Source organism: Aegilops tauschii, chromosome 7 (assembly GCF_002575655.3).
Source record: "Aegilops tauschii subsp. strangulata cultivar AL8/78 chromosome 7, Aet v6.0, whole genome shotgun sequence".
Classification (NCBI taxonomy): domain Eukaryota; kingdom Viridiplantae; phylum Streptophyta; class Magnoliopsida; order Poales; family Poaceae; genus Aegilops; species Aegilops tauschii.
Window position 1 is genome coordinate 468712613 of NC_053041.3, and position 20517 is coordinate 468733129.

The 20517-nt window shown below is 43.4% G+C and overlaps 1 protein-coding gene across 2 annotated transcripts; it reads left to right on the forward strand.

Annotated features, from left to right (window-relative positions):
- The first annotated feature begins 364 nt into the window (after positions 1-364).
- On the forward strand, positions 365-8946 carry LOC109771014 (transcriptional elongation regulator MINIYO). Of its 2 annotated transcripts, XM_040394150.3 has the most exons (11): positions 411-755; positions 880-1702; positions 1780-1892; positions 2527-2711; positions 3619-3724; positions 3798-4058; positions 4739-4927; positions 5671-7938; positions 8172-8375; positions 8491-8666; positions 8743-8946. In XM_040394150.3, exons 1-10 carry the CDS (start codon positions 510-512, stop codon positions 8656-8658), a joined length of 4563 nt encoding a protein of 1520 aa, XP_040250084.1. In that variant the 5' UTR covers positions 411-509; the 3' UTR covers positions 8659-8666; positions 8743-8946. The 2 variants fall into 2 exon arrangements, with proteins under 2 accessions (XP_020185320.1, XP_040250084.1); XM_020329731.4 differs by having other exon boundaries at positions 365-755; positions 8491-8946.
- The last annotated feature ends 11571 nt before the right edge of the window (positions 8947-20517 follow it).

A 20517-nucleotide genomic window follows, 5' to 3' on the forward strand; every position in this document is an offset into this window, starting at 1 on the left:
CGATGTATGAGTTCATGGTCGTGTAGTCACTCATATAAAATGTTCTGTTACACTTTCGTTATATATTCAAATAATGGGTGAATTCTCATCATCACCAGACCAAACAAAGGCACACATAGCTATCAGACTTGACTTTGAAAAAACATCACCCCTTTGAAAAATTCAAAAACTTGTTAGGCCTTGTACAATGCAAGTTGCTTAGGGGAGGTGCTTAGAGAAATAAATCAAAGTTTTTTAAGCATCGGTGCTTATTTGTACATGATAGATGCTTAACCAAACGTTATTTCTGTAGAAATAAGTACCGGTGCTTTAAAAAAAAACCGACTTGTTTTTATAAGCATCTTCCTGAGCGCCTAACATTACCAAAGAGCTAATCGGGCGATCGAGTTGCAAACAGAAAGAAGAAAAGAAGCCCACCACAGCGAATCCCCTCGTTCCCTCCTTGGCTCCTCCCCCTTAAACCCTCCCTTGCCGACTACCAAGGCCGCGCTCCGCTCACCAGGCCGCCAATGGAAGACGCGACGAAGCGGAGGCACCAGCCGGGCGCTCTCCCCGCGCGCCGCAAGGTCGTGGAGGAGCCCTTCGACCCCCCGCCGCCTCCCCCCGCCGCCGCTGCCGCGGCAGCGACGGTGGCCTCACCGGCCCACCTCGTCGGCGCCATCGTCGAGAAGGGCTTCTCCGCCGCCGCGCCCTCCTCCGCCCCGCGCCCCACCGTCCTCCCCTTCCCCGTCGCCCGCCACCGCTCCCATGGCCCCGTAAGCCGCCGCTGTCGCCCCTCCCTGAAACCCTAACCTAGCCCTGAACCCGCCACAACCTGTTTCTCTCCTCTTCAGTTAGTGCTTGCTTGTGCTTTACGACTGATTAACTGCTCTTGTGCAGCACTGGAAACCGGTGGCGAAGGCTGCCGACAAGAAGAAAGGGGAGGGGGAGGGGGAGGAGGAGGACTACGGGATGGATGTGGACGAGATGGACTACCAGCCAGCGGCGGCGGTGGCCGGGCCTGTGAGGAGGAAAGAGAAGAAGGGCATGGATTTCAGCAGGTGGCGAGAGTTTGTCGCTGACGACGTGCCCCCCAAGCGGAGGCAGGCGAAGAAAGACAACATAAAGAAAATTGATCATGTGGCTGAGGTTAAAAATGTACAGGTGGGGGAGAGGGGATTGGGGGGAGATGGCATGGAGCTGGACGGTGGAAATGGCAGGGAAGCATTGGGGTCAACTGGTTTGGTTTCTGATGTGTCGTCAAAGAAGCTGATGAATGCAGGGGATGCATCGGTGACAGAAGGTGGGGCTGGGGTTGCTGAATTACGAGGAGAGGGTATGCAGCTGGATGATGGGGAGCCATCGATCGCAGCAGAGATTAACGCAGAGAACACAGCGAGGCTGGCAGGGATGTCGGCAGAGGAGATAGCAGAGGCACAGGCAGATATTTTGAATAGGATGGATCCAGCTCTGGTGGAGGTATTGAGGCGTCGGGGGAGGGAGAAGTCTGGTGGCAAGAAAGATGAGGGTAAGGATAAGAGTAGGCAAACTTCAGGGCCAAGGAAGACTGCAAAGGCTATTCCAGGCGAGCATTTGACTGCTGGTGAGCAGAGTGCACACTCTTGGAAGGCATGGAGTGAGAGAGTGGAGCGGATCAGGTCGTGTAGGTTTGCATTAGATGGAGATATTCTGGGATTTCAATCTTCTCAGGAGCAACCAGATGGTAAATTTCTTCCTTCTTTGCCATCTCTGAATTTAGCTTCTTGGGGTGGCATCACAGCTTGCCTTTTCTGCTTGCAGGCAAGAAGACCCATGGAGAAAGCGTAGCTGAGCGTGACTTCCTACGAACAGAGGGAGATCCTGCAGCTGTTGGTTACACAATCAATGAGGCGTTGGCACTTACCAGGAGCATGGTTTGTTCTATAAACTTTACCACATGGTGGATGGGCAAAACAGACTTAGCGTTTGGCTGTATTCAGTGTCAAATTCGAGCAACATGAACATCGGAACATATATGGATTTCTTCTTGAATTTTGCGGGGTTCATGTTATGCACAATTGATTGCGTGGTACATGTTTTAATAAACTTTTGTCCAAGCTTGGTAGGTCTTGCTAAATTTGCAATTGCAAGATCTGCATGCATTCCACATCCAATTGGATAGGTTGTTAAACTTCAACTTTAACTACTTAGGTTGCATGCATTTGTCATGAAATGGCATACTGGCTATTATGCTAGACTGATCGGTGAGGCTATTCCATTAATTTGTTTCTCCAGAATCACTTGCTAGTAAAGTGGTAATTTTTAATCATCGGTATATAAAACAGACCAAGTAAAAGATAGGGGTTGTAACATAACTCATATTCAGATTGCTTGAGACCACCTGCGAGGGGTGGGCGTGTAGGGATGGTATTTAGTGTTCCCTGCTTCATTGAATTCACAAATCTCAGTTTATGAAAAAGAGCTTCATAGTTTTGCCTCAATTCTTGAAGTGTGACCCAAAAATATGTAGAAACACCATGTAATTCAGCTTTACTGTTCAAACTATAGGTTCCTGGGCAGCGTGTACTAGGACTGCAGCTTCTTGCTTCTGTTCTGAATAGGGCATTGCACAACCTGCATAAGATGGATCTAGCTGATAATGTGGAAGGAGCTAATTCTGAGAAAGCTTATGATTGGCAAGCAGTTTGGGCCTATGCCCTTGGCCCCGAACCAGAGTTGGTTCTTTCTCTAAGGTACTTATTTCTGAGCTGATAACTTCATTTTAGATTTGCTTATTGTTGCCATACAATGTTATTTATTTAGTTCATCATAGTGGGGAGAGCCACTGAGCATACATGTACTACACGATCCTATCAAGTATAGTCAAGCAAACATAACATGTACCACAGAGATGTGCTTAGTTTCCTTCAAGACATTTTAAATAGCTGCATCTATGCCTGAAAATGCATGTTCCAAACAATCGTATTTTTAGTTGTCAAATTAGAGAGTAGTAAGTGTTAGTAATAGTTTAAAGTGATCTCGTCCATAAACTATCAGTGATTTACAAGATGATATTAATGTATTTATCCCCTAACCTTATTAGAGTATCCACATCCCTGGATGCTAATAGTAATAGAAATTGGCTAGCGCTGGTGCTAGTGCATGTGAGGGTAGGTGCTAAGGTTAAAAAGCTTAGCAATAGCACCCAATGTTAAGCAAAATAGATTTATATTTGAATAAGTATTGGACTCCTTAGCACCTATAGATGGTGTGCTAAGGGATGTGGCTAAAGAGCTAAGAAAGGTGAGTGGAAAGAGAAGACAGAAATGTCCACTGTAGCACGTCAAATTTATAGGCGCTGGGGTGCGGATGCTCTTATACTCCTCCCTCCCCATTCATATTTTCTGTTTGCACTTAGACGTTTTATTGGTATATTATTTTTACGAGGTTGTTAACTACTGCAGTCATATTAAGTCTCATAACCAAATTCTGGAAATCATAGAACCTAACACAACCAGCAGTTAGCAAATGTACACCTAGCTATTTTGCATGGCATTTCTGTAAGTCAAAAGGCATCAATTTGATACCTTGTCATGCCATATATCTTTTTTGTTTCTATATTTTGTTTTACCGCCTTGTCGCTAACTGACACATTTGCAGGATGGCATTGGATGATAACCATGAGTCTGTAGTTTTGACTTGCGCTAAAGTTATTAATGTTATGTTGAGCTATGACATGAATGAGTCATATTTTGATTTTTCAGAGGTAACTCCCTTAACCGTCTATTCTTTTTTATTACAAATTTGAGTCTTATATGGCTGATCTCCCGCACGTGCAGAAATTAATAAATAAGACGGAAGATATCTGCACAGCTCCTGTTTTTCGTAGCAAACCTGACGTGGATGGAGGTTTTCTTGAAGGGGGGTTTTGGAAATACAACACAAAACCATCCAATATACTTCCACACTATGGTGAAGATGATGAAGAAGAAAGTGACGAGAAACACACCATTCAAGATGATGTTATTGTGTCTGGACAGGATGTTGCTGCTGGTCTTATTAGAATGGGAATCCTACCACGTATCTGCTCCCTTTTGGAGGTCAATCTTTACCTTTTGAGTTTTCTTGTCCAGCGTGTTTCTTTTACAACCATAAAGACATTCGGCCAGACATAGAGCTTTGTGCCTTCTTTTATTTCACTAGAATAACAAAAGCATTTGCTCCAAATTATTTGCACGGAACTGTGTTGTCTATTAGTCACAGGCCTCCCGCCCCACCTCCAAAGTTTCTTCAGTCTTGTATAGTAATACTTGTTATGTACTCCCTCCGTCCCAAAATAAGTGTCTCAAGTTTGTACAGTATATTCTATTAAAATATCAATTATATGCCTCTAGCACAGCACCTCCTGTTCCACTAGTATTAACTTGTTTACCCTTTGAATAATATAAATATCCTTTGTATTCTAAGAACTGTATGCCACATGGCAGTTGTAGGTGTGCAATAGTACTAACTCAAACATCTGAACATTATTGTTTCCTGCCATCCAATAGCATATATGACCTTTTGGAACAATTTTTGGAACATGCATGTGCTGCCTGGATTGTTTCTTTCATAGAGATGACTTTGTATTGCACTTGTATTACTAAGCTACAAAGCTCTGTTTTTCAGATAATTGAACAAATTATTTGATTTGATTTTGTCAATCTTTTAGTTTTATCGTGGAAACTGGTGAGCATGATTAAGGATCTTAAATTCAGGCTGTACCTCTTTGTTGATTCAGATGGACCCGCCTCAAATTCAAAAAGATTATCTCGTTTCAATTCTTGTGGCATTAGCCAGACACTCTCCGCAATCTGCTGATGCCATCTTGAATTGTACAAAGCTTGTACAATGTGTTCTTAAGCTGTTGGACAGGCAAGGATCAACGGAAATTCACTCGTCAATGATCAGAGGGGTTACTTTGTTGAAGGTATCTTTGCTGCTAAGGCAATCTCATATTATAGGGTAACATGATAGATATCTGTCATCGTACATTGACATATCGTGTTTTTATGTTCATATTGGTTAACACCTGAAGCTGCATTTTGTTGGTAGTGTAGTATTTCATTATTGATCATCCTTGCTTTTCATTGATCTATAACTAGATCTACTTATGCTTCTCCCAGTAATCTATTCTGATTTTGTTGCTTAATTGTCTATTGTTAGTTGAACTCAAAAGTGGTGTCCTGTTGGATGTAAGTGTTTTAACACCTTGTATCAGTGATCTCAAAACTCAAAATTAAAGGCTCGTTCGTCACTTGTCATAACTGATTCTTGAATAAGTTAATACTTTTTAATGTCAACTAACAACCAACAATCTCATCTTGAGGTCTCTCCTCTTTGCTTGCAGCTTCTGAGATCTGAATACATAGGAATTGTATTGTTTTAGTATTGCCCTTGCAACTTATGTCAACCAATCAACCCCCCTTCCACAATGCATGTACTGACGCAGAAACTATTTGGTGGATCTTCAATCTTCCTTTGAGTTGCTTATTAATACGATTGTCCCGTTGTTAAGATTAGGTGATAAACACTATGAGCATATTAAAAGCTATTCTTTGTTGAGACTGCTCATACTAAAATGTGACAATCACTTTTTTAACTATAGCTTCTATATTTGTCAAACAGAAGGTCTCTTTGCTATCATCTAAAGTCATTTGTTCCTTTTGCTAGGTTTTATCCAAATACAACAGACAAACATGCTTGAATTTTGTGAACAATGGAGTTTTTCATCAGGCAATGTGGCAGTGGTACTTACCGGCTTATACCCTTAAGGATTGGATAAAACCTGGAAAGGAACAATGCAAGTTGAGTTCAGCAATGATGGTCGAGCAGCTGCGGTTTTGGAGAACCTGTATTTCTTATGGATTTTGCATATCACACTTCACAGATTTCTTTCCTGTTCTATGCCTGTGGCTCAGCCCTCCAGTGTTCCAGAATCTAAGTGAACACAATGTTCTTACTGAGTTTAGTTCAATTGCAAGAGAGTCGTTTCTTGTATTAGGAGCTCTGGCACAAAGGCTGCCACTTCTTCATTCAGTGGAGCAGTTTGGCAAGCAAGATATGGGAGTTCCTGGCAGTTATGGTGAGATGTGGTCTTGGAGTCATGTAGTTCCAATGGTAAATTCGGCGCTGTCTTGGTTACATCTAAATGATATTCCCTACTTGTGTTCACTGATCAATGGGCAGAGTGAGAATACAACACATACACCGGAGCAAAGCTGCTTGGTTTTGTTGATTTCTTCTGTACTAGGCATGCTTAATTCGACATTGGAAAGAATATCACCAGAGGGCACTCCTGATAGTAGAAGTTACTGCTTGCCTTGGATACCGGACTTTGTCCCCAAAATTGGCCTGGGGATAATTACTAATGGGTTTTTCAGCTTCTCGTGCACTGAAGTTGTTGGGCATGAGGAGCAGCTGCCGTCCCGTGGTGTATCGTTGGTGCAGGGGCTTTGTCATCTGAGATGCTGGGGTGATGTCGATGCATCACTATCTTCCATAAGTTGCCTTCAAAGATTAGTGCAGCTATCCTGTTCTGTTGACAGAGTGATCCAGAGAGCGACAACAAATAGTTCTGAGCATCTCAAAGAATCTAAAGCAGGGCTAGCTGGCAAGATATTACAAGAAGGCATTTCCAGTTTATGGCATAATGACTTGTTGAACTTTCTTACTTCGCTGTTGCCATTGATTTCCTCGCAGTGGCCTGTATTAAAGAACATAGAGATGTTTGGTAGAGGAGGACTAGCTCCTGGTGTTGGGTTTGGCTGGGGGACGTGCGGAGGTGGGTTTTGGTCTCTGAAATGCCTACTTGCACAACTGGATTCACAGTTGGTCCTAGAGTTGATAAAAATCGTCTCTGCTGTGCCAGAAGGCCTTGTTACTCTCAGTAAAGGTGCAAACTCGGATAATGTGACTAATCCATTCGCCAACGCTTCAGAGAGAATCAGTCCTGTCCTTGGTGTATCTTTGATTGCAGGACCTGGCCAGATCTCTACGTTGGAGAGAGCCTTTGATATCCTCTTCCAACCTTCAGTTTTGAAATGTCTCAAATCTTCCATGCATTGTCTGGCTTCTCAAATGAAATTACCAAAAACTTTTGAGTGGGACATAACTGAGGATGAGTATCAGCATTTTAGCAGTGTGCTAAATTCACATTTCAGATCCAGATGGTTGGCCATCAAGAAGAAAAATCCAGACAAACATGCAAGAAATAACAGTGCCATAAATAAGCCAAAAGTACCAGAAACGTTGGAGACGATTCAAGAGGAAATGGAGTTAACAGAAGTTGTGAATCCACCTTGCAGCACGTTAGTTCTAGAGTGGGCACACCAGAGACTGCCTCTTCCTGCGCATTGGATTCTAAGTTCAATCTGCTGCAGTGATGACGCTGACGTTTCAAGAGCTGGTCTTATCTTTTTATTGGGTCTGGAAGCTGTTTCAGCTGCTCCATCTCTTGATGTTCCTTTGGTTTGGAAAATGCATGCACTTTCTGCCTCTGTCCGCACTAACATGGACTTGCTTCAAGAAGATAGAAGCAAGGATGTTTTTGAGGCTTTGCAAGAATTGTATGGCAAGCATCTGGACATATTATGCCAGAAATATTATAGATCTCGCTCTGTTAATAATGATGAGGTTGTAAGATCTGTGGCCACTGTTGAAGAAGTAAAAGTAATTAGCACTCACGAAATTCTCAGATTCAAGGAGAAAATTCATGAGAGCTACACTACTTTTGTCGAGAGTGTTGTAGATCAATTCGCAGCTGTCTCATATGGAGATGTTATTTTTGGTCGGCAAGTGGCCATTTATTTGCATAGAAGTGTTGAGACTACGGTTCGGCTGGCAGCCTGGAATGCATTGTCTACTGCTTATGTGCTTGAACTGTTGCCTCCCCTAGACAAATGCATTGGTGATGTTAAAGGATACTTGGAGCCTCTTGAGGTATCGTTTCATTGGTTCCTTTTATGATTCTCTTCCGGATAGCATCTTTGGTAGTGACAGGGTGGACCATGAATTCGTTTTCATCATTTACTTTGAACTCGTCTAGTGCTTGCACATTGCACAAGACAGACTATGCAAAGAGCACATGATTCATTGCTGTTTTGGTGCTAATTATTAGATGTCTGATAAGAAGTGATGGCTTGACCTTTCATATTTATGAATTTCATTTGTAGGACGACGAAGGAATCTTGGAGGCTTATGCCAAATCATGGACATCTGGTATCCTGGACAAGGCTGCTCGGAGGGATTCCATGTCGTTCACACTAGCGAAGCATCACCTGTCCGGTTTCGTTTTCCGGCGCAGTGCTTCCGTCAAAGTGCGCAACAAGATGGTCAAGTCGCTCCTCCGGTGCTACTCCCAGAAGCAGCACCACGAGGTAACTTTTCCCCTCGAGTTTTCAACAATGTGAACTCCTTATGCTGCTGCGACACATAGAACTTTCTAATCATTCCCCTTCCTTTGGTGTCTTGGAAAATTTTCCCGTCCGACAGGCTATGCTTCAGAGTCTGGTTCTGCAAGGCGTCCCACGGGATTCGCAGTACGGCAGTGAAGTTGGCCGGAGAATCGAAATCTTGAAGGATGCATGTGAGATGAACTCTTCCCTCTTAGCTGAGGTTCAAAGGCTGAAGACATCGATCGAGGGAGCTATTATTAGTTAGGCTCAAAGGTTGAAGACTCCTTTTCCTTTTTTTTTGATTGATGAATGGCAAAGGCTGAAGACTAACTGTCTGGCCTGGTTCTAGGGGCAGCGTTCTTGAGAATAGCTCCAAGGGTGTTTTACTGGGCAGCTGTGACGATTGTAAAAATGGCGGTGTTCATTACAGGTGATCATAGAATCGCGATGAACGACGACTGGTGATGAACGCTTTGTAAAATTGTAAGTGTGTGGTCATGCGCATGCTTGAGGGAAACAAACTGGACTAAAAATACTAACCGGCTTCCGAGAAGATCTGCTTCCCTACCCGGATATGTGCTGGGTAATTACGAATTTTGCATTTACTCTACGCTTGTCGCTTGATTCGGTTTCGTAATCGCTGCTGAACCCGTCATTTGTTTTCTGTATATAAAAATGTTCGCTGATCAACGGTGGCCATTCTCCGTCGTACAGAAATCGTACTTATTCTGTCGTACTCAGAAGCAGCGCTCAGACCATGTTATTGTCACATGGCAGTGCTGTCGTGATGTAAATAAATAACGGCAGCACCGCCATGATTGTTTGGCAAACTCTTGATATCCCAGCGTGGACCAGGCGTTGACTGTGGACAGAGGGGAGGGGCACCCGCAAAAAAAAGAAAAAGAAAAGAAAAAAAGGACTGTGGACAGAGGGGCAACGGTCGATCTGTCAAGACTGGAGAGCGTCTTCTCTTGGAGTTCAACAGTTGAGCTGGTTTGACTGCTGTCCAGTGTTCCGTGTGGGCGCGGCGTGTGAATACTCAGGACTTGTGCATATCCGCTTTCGTCAGTATCTGCGCGTGGTTATAAATATGCACTACAGTACTATGCCGTTGAAACAGTACTGTCAAATTGCTATCCAATATCGCCCTGTAGGTGAAGATACAGGAAGTTTCCCAAACCTGAATTTTCTATAACCCGAATTACCTGACTTGAATTTTTGGGTAAACCCAAATGTCCAGCCAAACATTAGGTCACCCATGACGTATAATCAGAAGGTTTCAAGAGACTTGGCATACACGATAAGTTGATGGATCCGTGGATGACTCTGATTCTCTGTATATAGCCGACTAGGATCTTGTAAACTAGGACCACGCGTTCAAAAAAATGTTAATCTTGTGTTAAAAAATTGTTAATCTTGTATTAAAAAATGTCAATTCTTTTCATACATATTGTATTTTTTGTATACATGAGAATCATTTTCTCTATACACAGTTAACATTTTTAAAATGCTTGATTAGCATTTTTAAATGTTTATGTAAAATGTTTTTATAATATACTCCCTCCGTCCGGAAATACTTGTCGAAGAAATGGATAAAAATGAACGTATCTAGAACTAAGATATGTTAGATACATCCATTCCTCCGACAAGTATTTTCGGACGGTGGGAGTATTCATTAAGAATATTTAGAAGTGTAAACAAAAGTAAAAAAAAAAGAATACAAAAACGAAAAAGTGAAAAACCAGAAATAAACGAGGTTGTGGCCTCCCGCGAGCTGGGCTGTCCTAGTATGTACTGGCGCTCCGTCAGGCGAGGCTAGCATCCAACTCGCGGCGAGATATATATTTTGGGTGTGCCGTTTTCCCTCTAGCTAGGGTGTTTTTATCTCCTCTCGCCAGCGGCGACGTTGAGAAAATCTTTCCTCCTTTCTCATTCGATCCCGATCCACACACTCGGGCCGATCAAGGGGCGGTCAGAGACCGCTGTCCCGCCTTGGTTGTGGTTTCCTCGATCACCGCGCCGGGGGGGGGGGGGGGAGGGGGCGGGGTCTGAGGGGTTGATGTGTCTTCGGCGGCGAGGAAAAGAGATCGATCTGTCAGCAGGTCATGGAGAATCATGGTGAAGCATCTTCGTCTGGCAGCAAAGGGAAGGGAAAGCTAGAGGATCTGATGAAGGAGTTTGCTCTGAACGAGGAGGATTTGGACGATGTGTCTTTTGATGAAGAAGATGACCCGGCAAAGGAGGATCTCCGCTGGATGATTCTTGTTCTGGTGCATATGGACAAAGGCTTCATCAATTATTGGTTTTTCCGCAAAATGCGCATGGCTTGGGACTTGGCTAGGGATGTGAAGACCAAAACCCTACAGAAGAATCTGTTCAACATGCAATTTAATTGTCTCGGTGATTGGGAGACAGTCACTCTGGGGTCCATGACACTTTAGGGGTAATCCAGTGATCATTACTCCGTATGATGGTGAAAGGATCGAGAAGAGGTGTCTAGAGGGGGGTGAATAGACTCTTAGCAAGAAAAGTGACAATTTTTAGTTTCTTTAAGTTGAGGTGGAGTTTTAGCACAAGTTTAAACATTCACAATACATATCAAGCACGCATGACAAGAGTGTATGAGCAGCGGAAAGTAAAGCATGCAACTTGCGAGAATGTAAAGGGATAGGATTGGAGTGTGAAAACGCAATTGGAGACACAACGATTTTTGGCGTGGTTCCGATAGGTGGTGCTATCGTACATCCACGTTGATGGAGACTTTAACCCACGAAGGGTAACGGTTGCGCGAGTCCACGGAGGGCTCCACCCACGAAGGGTCCACGAAGAAGCAACCTTGTTTATCCCACCATGGCCATCGCCCACGAAGGACTTGCCTCACTAGGGTAGATCTTCACGAAGTAGGCGATCTCCTTGCCCGTACAAACTCCTTGGTTCAACTCCACAATCTTGACGGAGACTCCCAAGTGACACCTAACCAATCTAGGAGACACCACTCTCCAAAAGGTAATAGATGGTGTGTTGATGATGAACTTATTGCTCTTGTGCTTCAAATGGTAGTCTCCCCAACACTCAACTCTCTCACATAGATTTGGATTTGATGGAAAGATGATTTGAGTGGAAAGCAAGTTGGAGAAGGCTAGAGATCAAGATTCATGTGGTTGGAATGGAATATCTTGACCTCAACACATGAGTAGGTGGTTCTCTCTCTCAGAAAATGTATGCTGGAAGTGTAGGCATGTTCTGATGGCTCTCTCCACGAATGAAGAGTGGGTGGAGGGGTATATATAGCCTCCACACAAAATCTAACCGTTACACACAAATCACCAAACTCGGTGGGACCGAATAATGAAACTCGGTCAGACCGATTTAGTTCAAAATGTGAACGTTAGGATATTCGGTGGGACCGACATGTCAACTCGGTGGGACCGATTTCATTAGGGTTAGGTCATAACGTAATCTCGGTGAGACCAATTACACAAACTCGGTGGGACCGATTTTGGTAATAAGCTAACTAGAGAGTTGGTCAGGCAACCTCGGTGGGATCGATTCGCTCATCTCGGTGAGACCGAGACGTTACAAAAGGGAAACAGAGAGTATGCAATCCCATCTCGGTGAGACCGAGATCCCTATCGGTGAGACCGAAGTGACTAGGGTTTGTGGCAGTGGCTATGACAAGAGAACTCGGTGGCGCCAGATAGAATGTTTCGGTGGAGCCGAGTTTGACTTTTGGTTTGGGACATATGTGGGTATGAGAAAGTGGTTGAGGGTTTTGGAGCATCTCACTAAGCACTTTGAGCAAGCAAGCCATTAAGCAACACCTCATCCCCTTTTAATAGTATTGGCTTTCCTATGGACTCAATGTGATCTTGGATCACTAAAAGTAAAATGTAGAGTCTTGAGCTTTTGAGCTTGAGCCAATCCTTTGTCCTTAGCACCTTGAAGGGGTTCCACATCCTCTTGTCCACGCCACTCCATCTGTTGAACTTGTCTGAAATATTCTAGATAAAAACATTAGTCCAACAGGAGATATGTTGACATTAATTACCAAAACCACCCAGGGAGCACTTGTGCTTTCAATCTCCCCCTTTTTGGTAATTGATGACAACATACATCAAAGCTTTAGATAAAGATATAGAGAATAGCAAGTAAAGCTTTGGAAGGACATGTAACATGCATAGGCTCCCCCTACATGTATGCAATCATGTCAATATGGAATGTAAGAGCATGTGAATGCATAAACATGACAGAGCAAGCAATGTGTTACATGTATCTTGGCTATATGCATCAGAGCAAATGATGTGAATATATGAAGTTGTAACTTCATGTTCATGATTCCTTCCTGCAAACAATATGTACATCAAAGAAATCATCATGCACATGAGTGTAATGCATATACTTACCTTGTGGTCTTAAGCTGGCTTAGGAAGAGATGAACCTGAGTAAACAAGGTTAGATAACACAGATATATCTACTAGACAGAGCAAACAAAAGAACCACAAGAGTACCAAGATTGGGATGACATGTAAAGAGTGAGTACTAGGTACTCTATTGGATATAGACATGTCCCCAAAGGTAAAAGATGTGCAATAAATTTAAAGATTTCCTTCCCTAGCAGTCTTTCTCCCAATGGATCTTATATTGGATAATGGGAGAAAATAGGGAAACAAAATCAGAGCAAAAGCATATCAGATCACAGAAACATAACACAGACTAACATGTCTTTCCCCTCTTAAAGACATGTGTCTTCTCTCCTCTTGAACACCAAGCATCTGGGGCCTTTGATGTGATTATCTCTCTCCCTGTTGAAGTACTCTCTCCCCTTTTGAAGTGATTAAGCTTTGATGTGATCTCTCTCTCCCCCTTTGACATCAATTTCCAAGAAGGGATCTTCTGGAGTGTGAGTCAAAATAGGTTTGGTCCTTGAGTCACAGAGCAAAGCAGCATATAGAATATGATGCTGGTAGAGGACAAGAATCATTGAGTGGAGCTGGAAGAAAAGTGCAGGGTGCAAGTGGCAAATTGTCTTCTCTGCAGTGAAATCGGTGACACCGAGTTGTGTTTTTCGGTTACACCAAAATGGTTCGGTTTAACCGAGAGTGATAGACCAGTGTGACCGAGTTCAACGCAGAGAAAGGGCAAATTTTACCTCAGCTCACTTAGACAAATAAGATCTCACAAAGATTTGCAATGAATTTGATGCAGGAAATGCAGAATAAAATAGAGAAAAGAAAAGAAAATCTAGATGAAGTTTTTTTAAAAGGAAGGGGAACAAAAATGCAAGGAACAAATGCAAGAACTCAGAGAAACACTAGAGAACTTCATCTAGAATTGGGCGGCGACAAAGTCACCTATGTTAGAGTATATTGACTGAGGAGTCAAGTGAGAACACTTGATCATAAGTCATACTCATCGTTAAAGCTCAAAATGGGGTTACCATTTTTCGTTTAAGCATTTGATGTATTCACATCTTGTTGAGATGCTTTGACCCATATCTTGGGGTAAAGCTTCTCTAAGATGGAATAACATACCTTGGGTGGTGGTGTTGAACTTGATCATGTAGTTGAACTTGCGTGGAGTGCTCAAGGTTGATGTAGCGCATCAATGGTTGGGAGCACCACTTATAGTTTGAGTTCATCTACCTACATGGGTTAGTCTGCAAGGAAGAGCACTTGTGTATCCAACATGACAATCATGAAATTTGATACTAAATTAAATTTGATATAAAATTTGTCAAAAGGATATGTTGAAAGGTTCCATGCTTCCTTGTCTTCAACCACCATGGTGTAGAAACTTGGTGATGTAGAGATTGCTCAAGATGTGAGTGGATTGCAATCTCATGGATTTAGTTTCATCCAAGTACCTACAAGGGTTAGATAGCATGCAAGGGTACAAATATATCCGAGACACTTGATCATAAGAGAAAAGTCAAGGATTAGTCATAGGCTCATGCCTTGCATGTATCCAAATGGAATTCCTACTCCAAGTTTGAAGCATCAATGATGTTCAATTCACCTCTCAATCGGCAAAATACTTTCTCATCAAGCGGTTTGGTGAATATATCCGCCAATTGCTTATCGGTACGAACATGCTTAAGATCAATGTCCCCTTTAGCAACATGATCTCGAATGAAATGATGATGAACTTCAATATGCTTAGTTGAAGAATGTTGCACAGGATTGTGAGCAATCTTAATAGCACTCTCATTGTCACAAAGCAATGGAACATGTTTCACATTGATCCCATAATCCTTAAGAGTTTGGGTCATCCAAAGTAATTGAGCACAACATGAACCGGCGGCAATCTATTCCGCTTCGGCGGTGGATAAGGATACCGAGTTTTGTTTCTTGGAGGACCAAGACACAAGAGATCTACCAAGAAATTGACAAGTACCCGAAGTGGATTTTCTATCAACCTTGTCTCCGGCATAGTCCGAATCGGAGTAGCCAACAAGATCAAAAGAAGACCTCTTAGGATACCAAATGCCAAAATTTGGTGTATGTATTAAGTATCTCACTATCCTTTTCACAGCCTTAAGATGACAATCTTTGGGGGCTGCTTGATATCGTGCACACATGCACACACTTAGCATAATATCGGGACGGGAGGCACATAGATAACACAATGAACCAATCATAGATCGGTAAACCTTTTGGTCAACCGATTTGCCATCCTTGGTCAAGTCAAGATGTCCACTAGTAGGCATGCGTGTTTTCATACCTTTGCTTTCTTGCATGTTAAACTTCTTGAATAAGTCCTTGGTGTACTTTGTTTGAGAAACAAAGGTGCCTTCCTTAGTTTGCTTGATTTGCAAACCAAGAAAGAACTTGAGTTCACTCATCATAGACATCTCAAACTTCTTCGACATTAGCTTCCCAAACTTTTCACTAAAAATAGGGTTAGTCGAACCAAATATGATATCATCAACATAAATTTGGCACACAAATAATTCACCATTAACCCTTTTAGTAAAAAGAGTGGAATCTACTTTCCAATCTCAAAGCCTTTTTCAATAAGGAACTTGGTCAAGCATTTGTACCACGCTCTTGGAGCTTGTTTAAGACCATAAAGAGCTTTGTGAAGTTTGTAAACATGGTCGGGTTTCTTAGGATTGACAAAGCCGGGAGGTTGCTTAACATAAACTTCCTCCTCAATTTCACCATTTAGAAAAACACTTTTAATATCCATTTGGTACAGGGTGATATCATGGTGATTAGCATAGGCAAGTAAGATGCGGATGGACTCAAGTCTAGCAACGGGGGCATATGTCTCACCGTAGTCCATACCTTCGACTTGAGTGTAGCCTTGGGCGACGAGACGTGCTTTGTTGCGGACGACTTGACCATCTTCGTCTTGCTTGTTGCGAAACACCCATTTGGTACCAATGATGTTGTGGTTGTTGTCGGGCTTCTCGACCAATGTCCACACTTGATTTCTCTCAAAGTTGTGTAGCTCTTCATGCATGGCATTTATCCAATCCGGATCTTCCAATGCTTCTTCAACCTTCATAGGTTCAATGCTAGAGATGAATGAATAATGTTCACAAAAGTTAGCCAAACGAGTTTTAGAGCGAGTGATTCTCCCGGTTTGAATATCATTGAAGATTTGTTCGACGGGATGGTCTCTTGAGACTCTTGCTCGAACTCGTGAGAGCTTTTGCTTGGGTCGGGGTGGAACATCTTCTTCATCATCTTGTCCTTCTTCTTGGCCTTCTTCATTGTTGACATTGTCGTTCTCTCGTCGTGGTGGAGAAGGAGGTTGATGAGGTTCATCTTGATGCATTTCCTCGTTTTCTTCATCTTGATGTGTCCCACTTGTGGATGCTTCCATGTCAACTCTTGGTTCACCTTGTCGTGAGGTAGAAGCTTCCACTTGGACGAATGAGGTACTCTCCTTCACCTCCTTTGGACGGATCTTGCCAATAGACAAGTCTTGGATAGCTTCCGAAGGGTCTTTGTCTCCTACATCAATTGGCAATTGCTCTACTTGCAAGCCGTTAGATTCATCAAACTTCACATCTACCGTCTCTTCAACCTTTCGGGGTGAAATTATTGTAGACACGGTAAGTGTGAGAGTTTGAGCCATAACCAAGTAGGAAACCCTCATGAGATTTAGGAGCAAATTTAGAACGACGATGCTTATCAAGAATGTAACACTTTGAGCCAAATACTCAAAAGTATCCAACTTGGGGTTTGTTACCGGTGAGGAGTTCGTATGCCGTCTCGCCGAGTAGCTTGTGAAGATACAAGTGATTTGTTGCATGACAAGCCGTCTCAACCGCTTCCACCCAAAAGTGTTTTGGAGTCTTGTACTCATCAAGCATCGTTCTCGCCATCTCAATAAGAGTTCGGTTCTTCCTCTCAACAACTCCATTTTGTTGAGGTGTGTACGTAGCCGAGAACTCGTGTGAAATCCCTTCTTCGTCAAGAAAGGTATCCACATTTGCGTTCTTGAACTCCGATCCGTTGTCGCTGCGAACCTTCTTGATTTTCACTTCAAATTGATTTTGGGCCTTCCTAGCGAAGTTCTTGAAGATCTTTTGGACCTGCGATTTATCATCAAGAAAGAACACCCACCTAAATCTTGAAAAATCATCGACTATAACTAGACAAAATGAGTTTCCACCGAGACTCTTGTAGGCATTGGGACCAAAGAGATCCATATGAAGTAGCTCGAGCGGTCTTGTCATGGTCATGATGTTCTTCACGGGGTGACTTCCTCCAACCTGTTTTCCTGCTTGACAAGCACTGCACAATCTATCCTTGTCAAATATAACATCTTTTACTCCAAGGATATGATCACCTTTAATAAGCTTATCAAGATTTCGCATGCCCACATGACCTAACCTTCTATGCCACAACCAGCCTTTCGAAGATTTAGCAATTAAGCAAGTTCTAGGTTGAGCCTTTTTAGTGAAGTCAATAATGTAAAGATCACCTCTACGTATACCGGTAAAGACCATTTTATGATTATCTCTACGAAACACTTGGCAATCTACTTGAGTAAATAGGACATTGAAACCAAAGTCAGCAAGTCTAGATACGGAAAGTAAATTGTAGCCAAGAGATTCAACGAGCATAACATTTTGTATGGAGCTATCATGTGAGATGGCCACCTTACCAAGGCCAACCACCTTACCCTTTGAGTTATCACCAAAAGTGACGTACTTCCGAGGGCCGTCGTTTTCAGCAAGCTCACGAAACATATCCTTGTCTCCGGTCATATGATCGGTACATCCACTATCAAGGACCCATTCCTTTCCTTCAGCCATGTAGCCGCGAAGATTAGCCATAAGACCAAAGTGTCTCATTGCATCATCAAGGTCATTATCATCATCCTCGTAATTGATCATTTCCTAGATAAGGTGATTCATTAGAAGTATGACCGTAACAATGTTCATCTCTATGGATTCTAATGACTTCGGAAATGATATTGCTAATAATTCCAACATCTCCTTTGGCACGCATGAGATCACGAAGCTCAAACAGGCAATCATCAAACTTAGGATCACTAGTACTCATCCTATTCAAGGCAGTAGACTTATGGAGAATCTCATCTAGATTTTTCAAGGAATAATTTGGGAATCTTTCCTCAAGAAATCTCCATATGGTGTAAGCACAATCAAGAGTAGGCAAACATCCAATCAAGTTTCTAGGCAAACCTCTAGTGATAATATTGATAGTTCTAAGGTTGCGAATCATGTCAATAGACTCATCAAGGGTAGGATCAACATGAGGTGCACAAGGGCTAGTAATATACTTGCTCAAATGATATTCATTGAAAATCATAAGCATCTCATTTTTCCACTCATGAAAGTACTCTCCATCAAGTATAGGCACTCTACGTCTAGGACTCCCCAACGTAGACTCATCCATCTTCCTCCAAAGGTGTTTAAACCAAAGCAATGGAGACCAAAGCTCTGATACCAATTGAAAGGATCGAGAAGAGGTGTCTAGAGGGGGGTGAATAGACTCTTAGCAAGAAAAGTGGTAGTTTTTAATTTCTTTAAGTTGAGGTGGAGTTTTAGCACAAGTTTAAACATTCACAATACATATTAAGCACACATGACAAGAGTATATGAGCAACGGAAAGTAAAGCATGCAACTTGCAAGAATGTAAAGGGATAGGATTGGAGTGTGCAAACGCAATTGGAGACACGGAGATTTTTGGCGTGGTTCCGATAGGTGGTGCTATCGTACATCCACGTTGATGGAGACTTCAACCCACGAAGGGTAATGGTTGTGCGAGTCCACGGAGGGCTCCACCCACGAAGGGTCCACGAAGAAGCAACCTTGTCTATCCCACCATGGCCATCGCCCATGAAGGACTTGCAATGGCGATAACACCGATGAAACTGCTGTAAACGCCGGATTCAGCGGCCCCAAGTCCGGTCAGCGGAAAAATCCGTATCAGAGAAACAATCAGGGACCATCTAGCATAGACCGCATACTTGACCGTCCATGCCAAATTCATGGCACCCCGCACAAACCAGCCAATCATACCAACAGAGATTGCTGGGTTTTTAAGCAAGCCGGCAAGTTAAACACCGACAATAAGGAAAAGGGATCGCAGAGCGAGGACGATGACGAGGAGCCCCTGCAGCCAACCACAGGGGGACAGAAGAAGTTTCCCCCTCAAGTCAAAATGGTGAACATGATATACGCTACACACATCCCCAAAAGGGAGCGCAAGCGCGCACTAAGGGACGTTTATGGATAGAGCCAGTCGCCCCAAAATTCAACCCATGGTCTTCATGCCCGATCACTTTTGATTGTCGGGATCATCCGACCAGTATCCGACACGGCGGTTCAGCCGCACTAGTCCTCAACCCAATCATCGATGGATTCACCTGACACACGTCCTTATGGACGGAGGCAGCAGCCTCAACCTACTTTATCAGGATACAATGCGAAAAATGGGCATCAATCCATCACGGATCAAGCCCACAAAGACTACCTTTAAGGGAGTCATACCAGGTGTCGAGGCCTACTGCATGGGCTCAATCATGCTAGAAGTTGTCTTCGGGTCTCCGGACAATTTCCGAAGCGAGGAATTAATCTTCGACATCGTCCCCTTTTGCAGCGGCTATCACGCACTGCTCGGACGAACCGCGTTTGATCGATTCAATGCAGTGCCACACTATGTCTATCTTAAGCTCAAGATGCCCAGTCCACGCGGCGTCATCACGGTCAATGGAAATACAGAATGCTCCCTCTGTACAGAGGAGTACACCGCCGCCCTAGCAGCAGAAGTACAGAATGGCCTTCTCAAGCAGAACCGTAATACGGCTGCCGAGCCCCTGGACACCGTTAAGAAGGTCCGGACTACGCTGCAACAGGACAACTCGGCTCGTCAAGAGCTCGATTAGCAATTTGGCCTCCGTCCCAGCCCCGATCAGGCAGTGGCATTTGTACCACGCGTACATAATTACGCACTAGAAATCCCATGGGCATCGATGGAGGCACAGCTAGCTTGTGGTCCACAGTTCGGCTTGACCGATCCCGGACACACATATATTGTCAAATTTCCCCTTTTTCCCTTTCCAGGTTTATTTAGGCCTTCTTCGACGGCCCGACCATCGATCCTGCCAAAGGATACAAACACCAAAGAGGCAAGGAGCTCTGGCGTACAAGGGAATCCCCAGGTGGTCTCTGCCAACCATTGCTATACCTGTTTTACATACCCGCGCGCAGCTCGCTCTTGGTCATGGCATGTTAAATAGCCTTACTTGCTTATCGCATTTCTTGTACAAGTATGCCTCGACGTATTAATCACATTACAATGGTAAATAAATGGTAGCATCAGCTTATTACTTAATTTTCTCCTTGCCTTTGTATTTATTACTCATCGAACCCGTCCATTCTGGTACGTATAACTTCACCAGGGGCTTCATCACGCCCGCAATACGACAATAAAGTACGAATGCTTTTTATAGCACGGTTCGGCACCCCGAACTTATAGCATTATATGCATCGGCTCCGAATCATGTCTTTGGTCAATAGTTGGGTTGCCCGGCTCCTGTGCTTACTACCTTACGTTCCGCTATATCGGCTAGGGTAGTAAAGGGAGAACTACTGCGATTGTGTCCCGATTCTTTCGGACGAGCACCTCAGTAGAGAAAGCC

Coding starts and splice junctions, on each gene's coding strand:
- LOC109771014 (XM_020329731.4), top strand. CDS start 510: ATGGAAGACGCGACGAAGCGGAGGCACCAGCCGGGCGCTCTCCCCGCG. Junction 756..879: donor GCCACCGCTCCCATGGCCCC/GTAAGCCGCCGC, acceptor GCTCTTGTGCAG/CACTGGAAACCGGTGGCGAA. Junction 1,893..2,526: donor TGGCACTTACCAGGAGCATG/GTTTGTTCTATA, acceptor TTCAAACTATAG/GTTCCTGGGCAGCGTGTACT.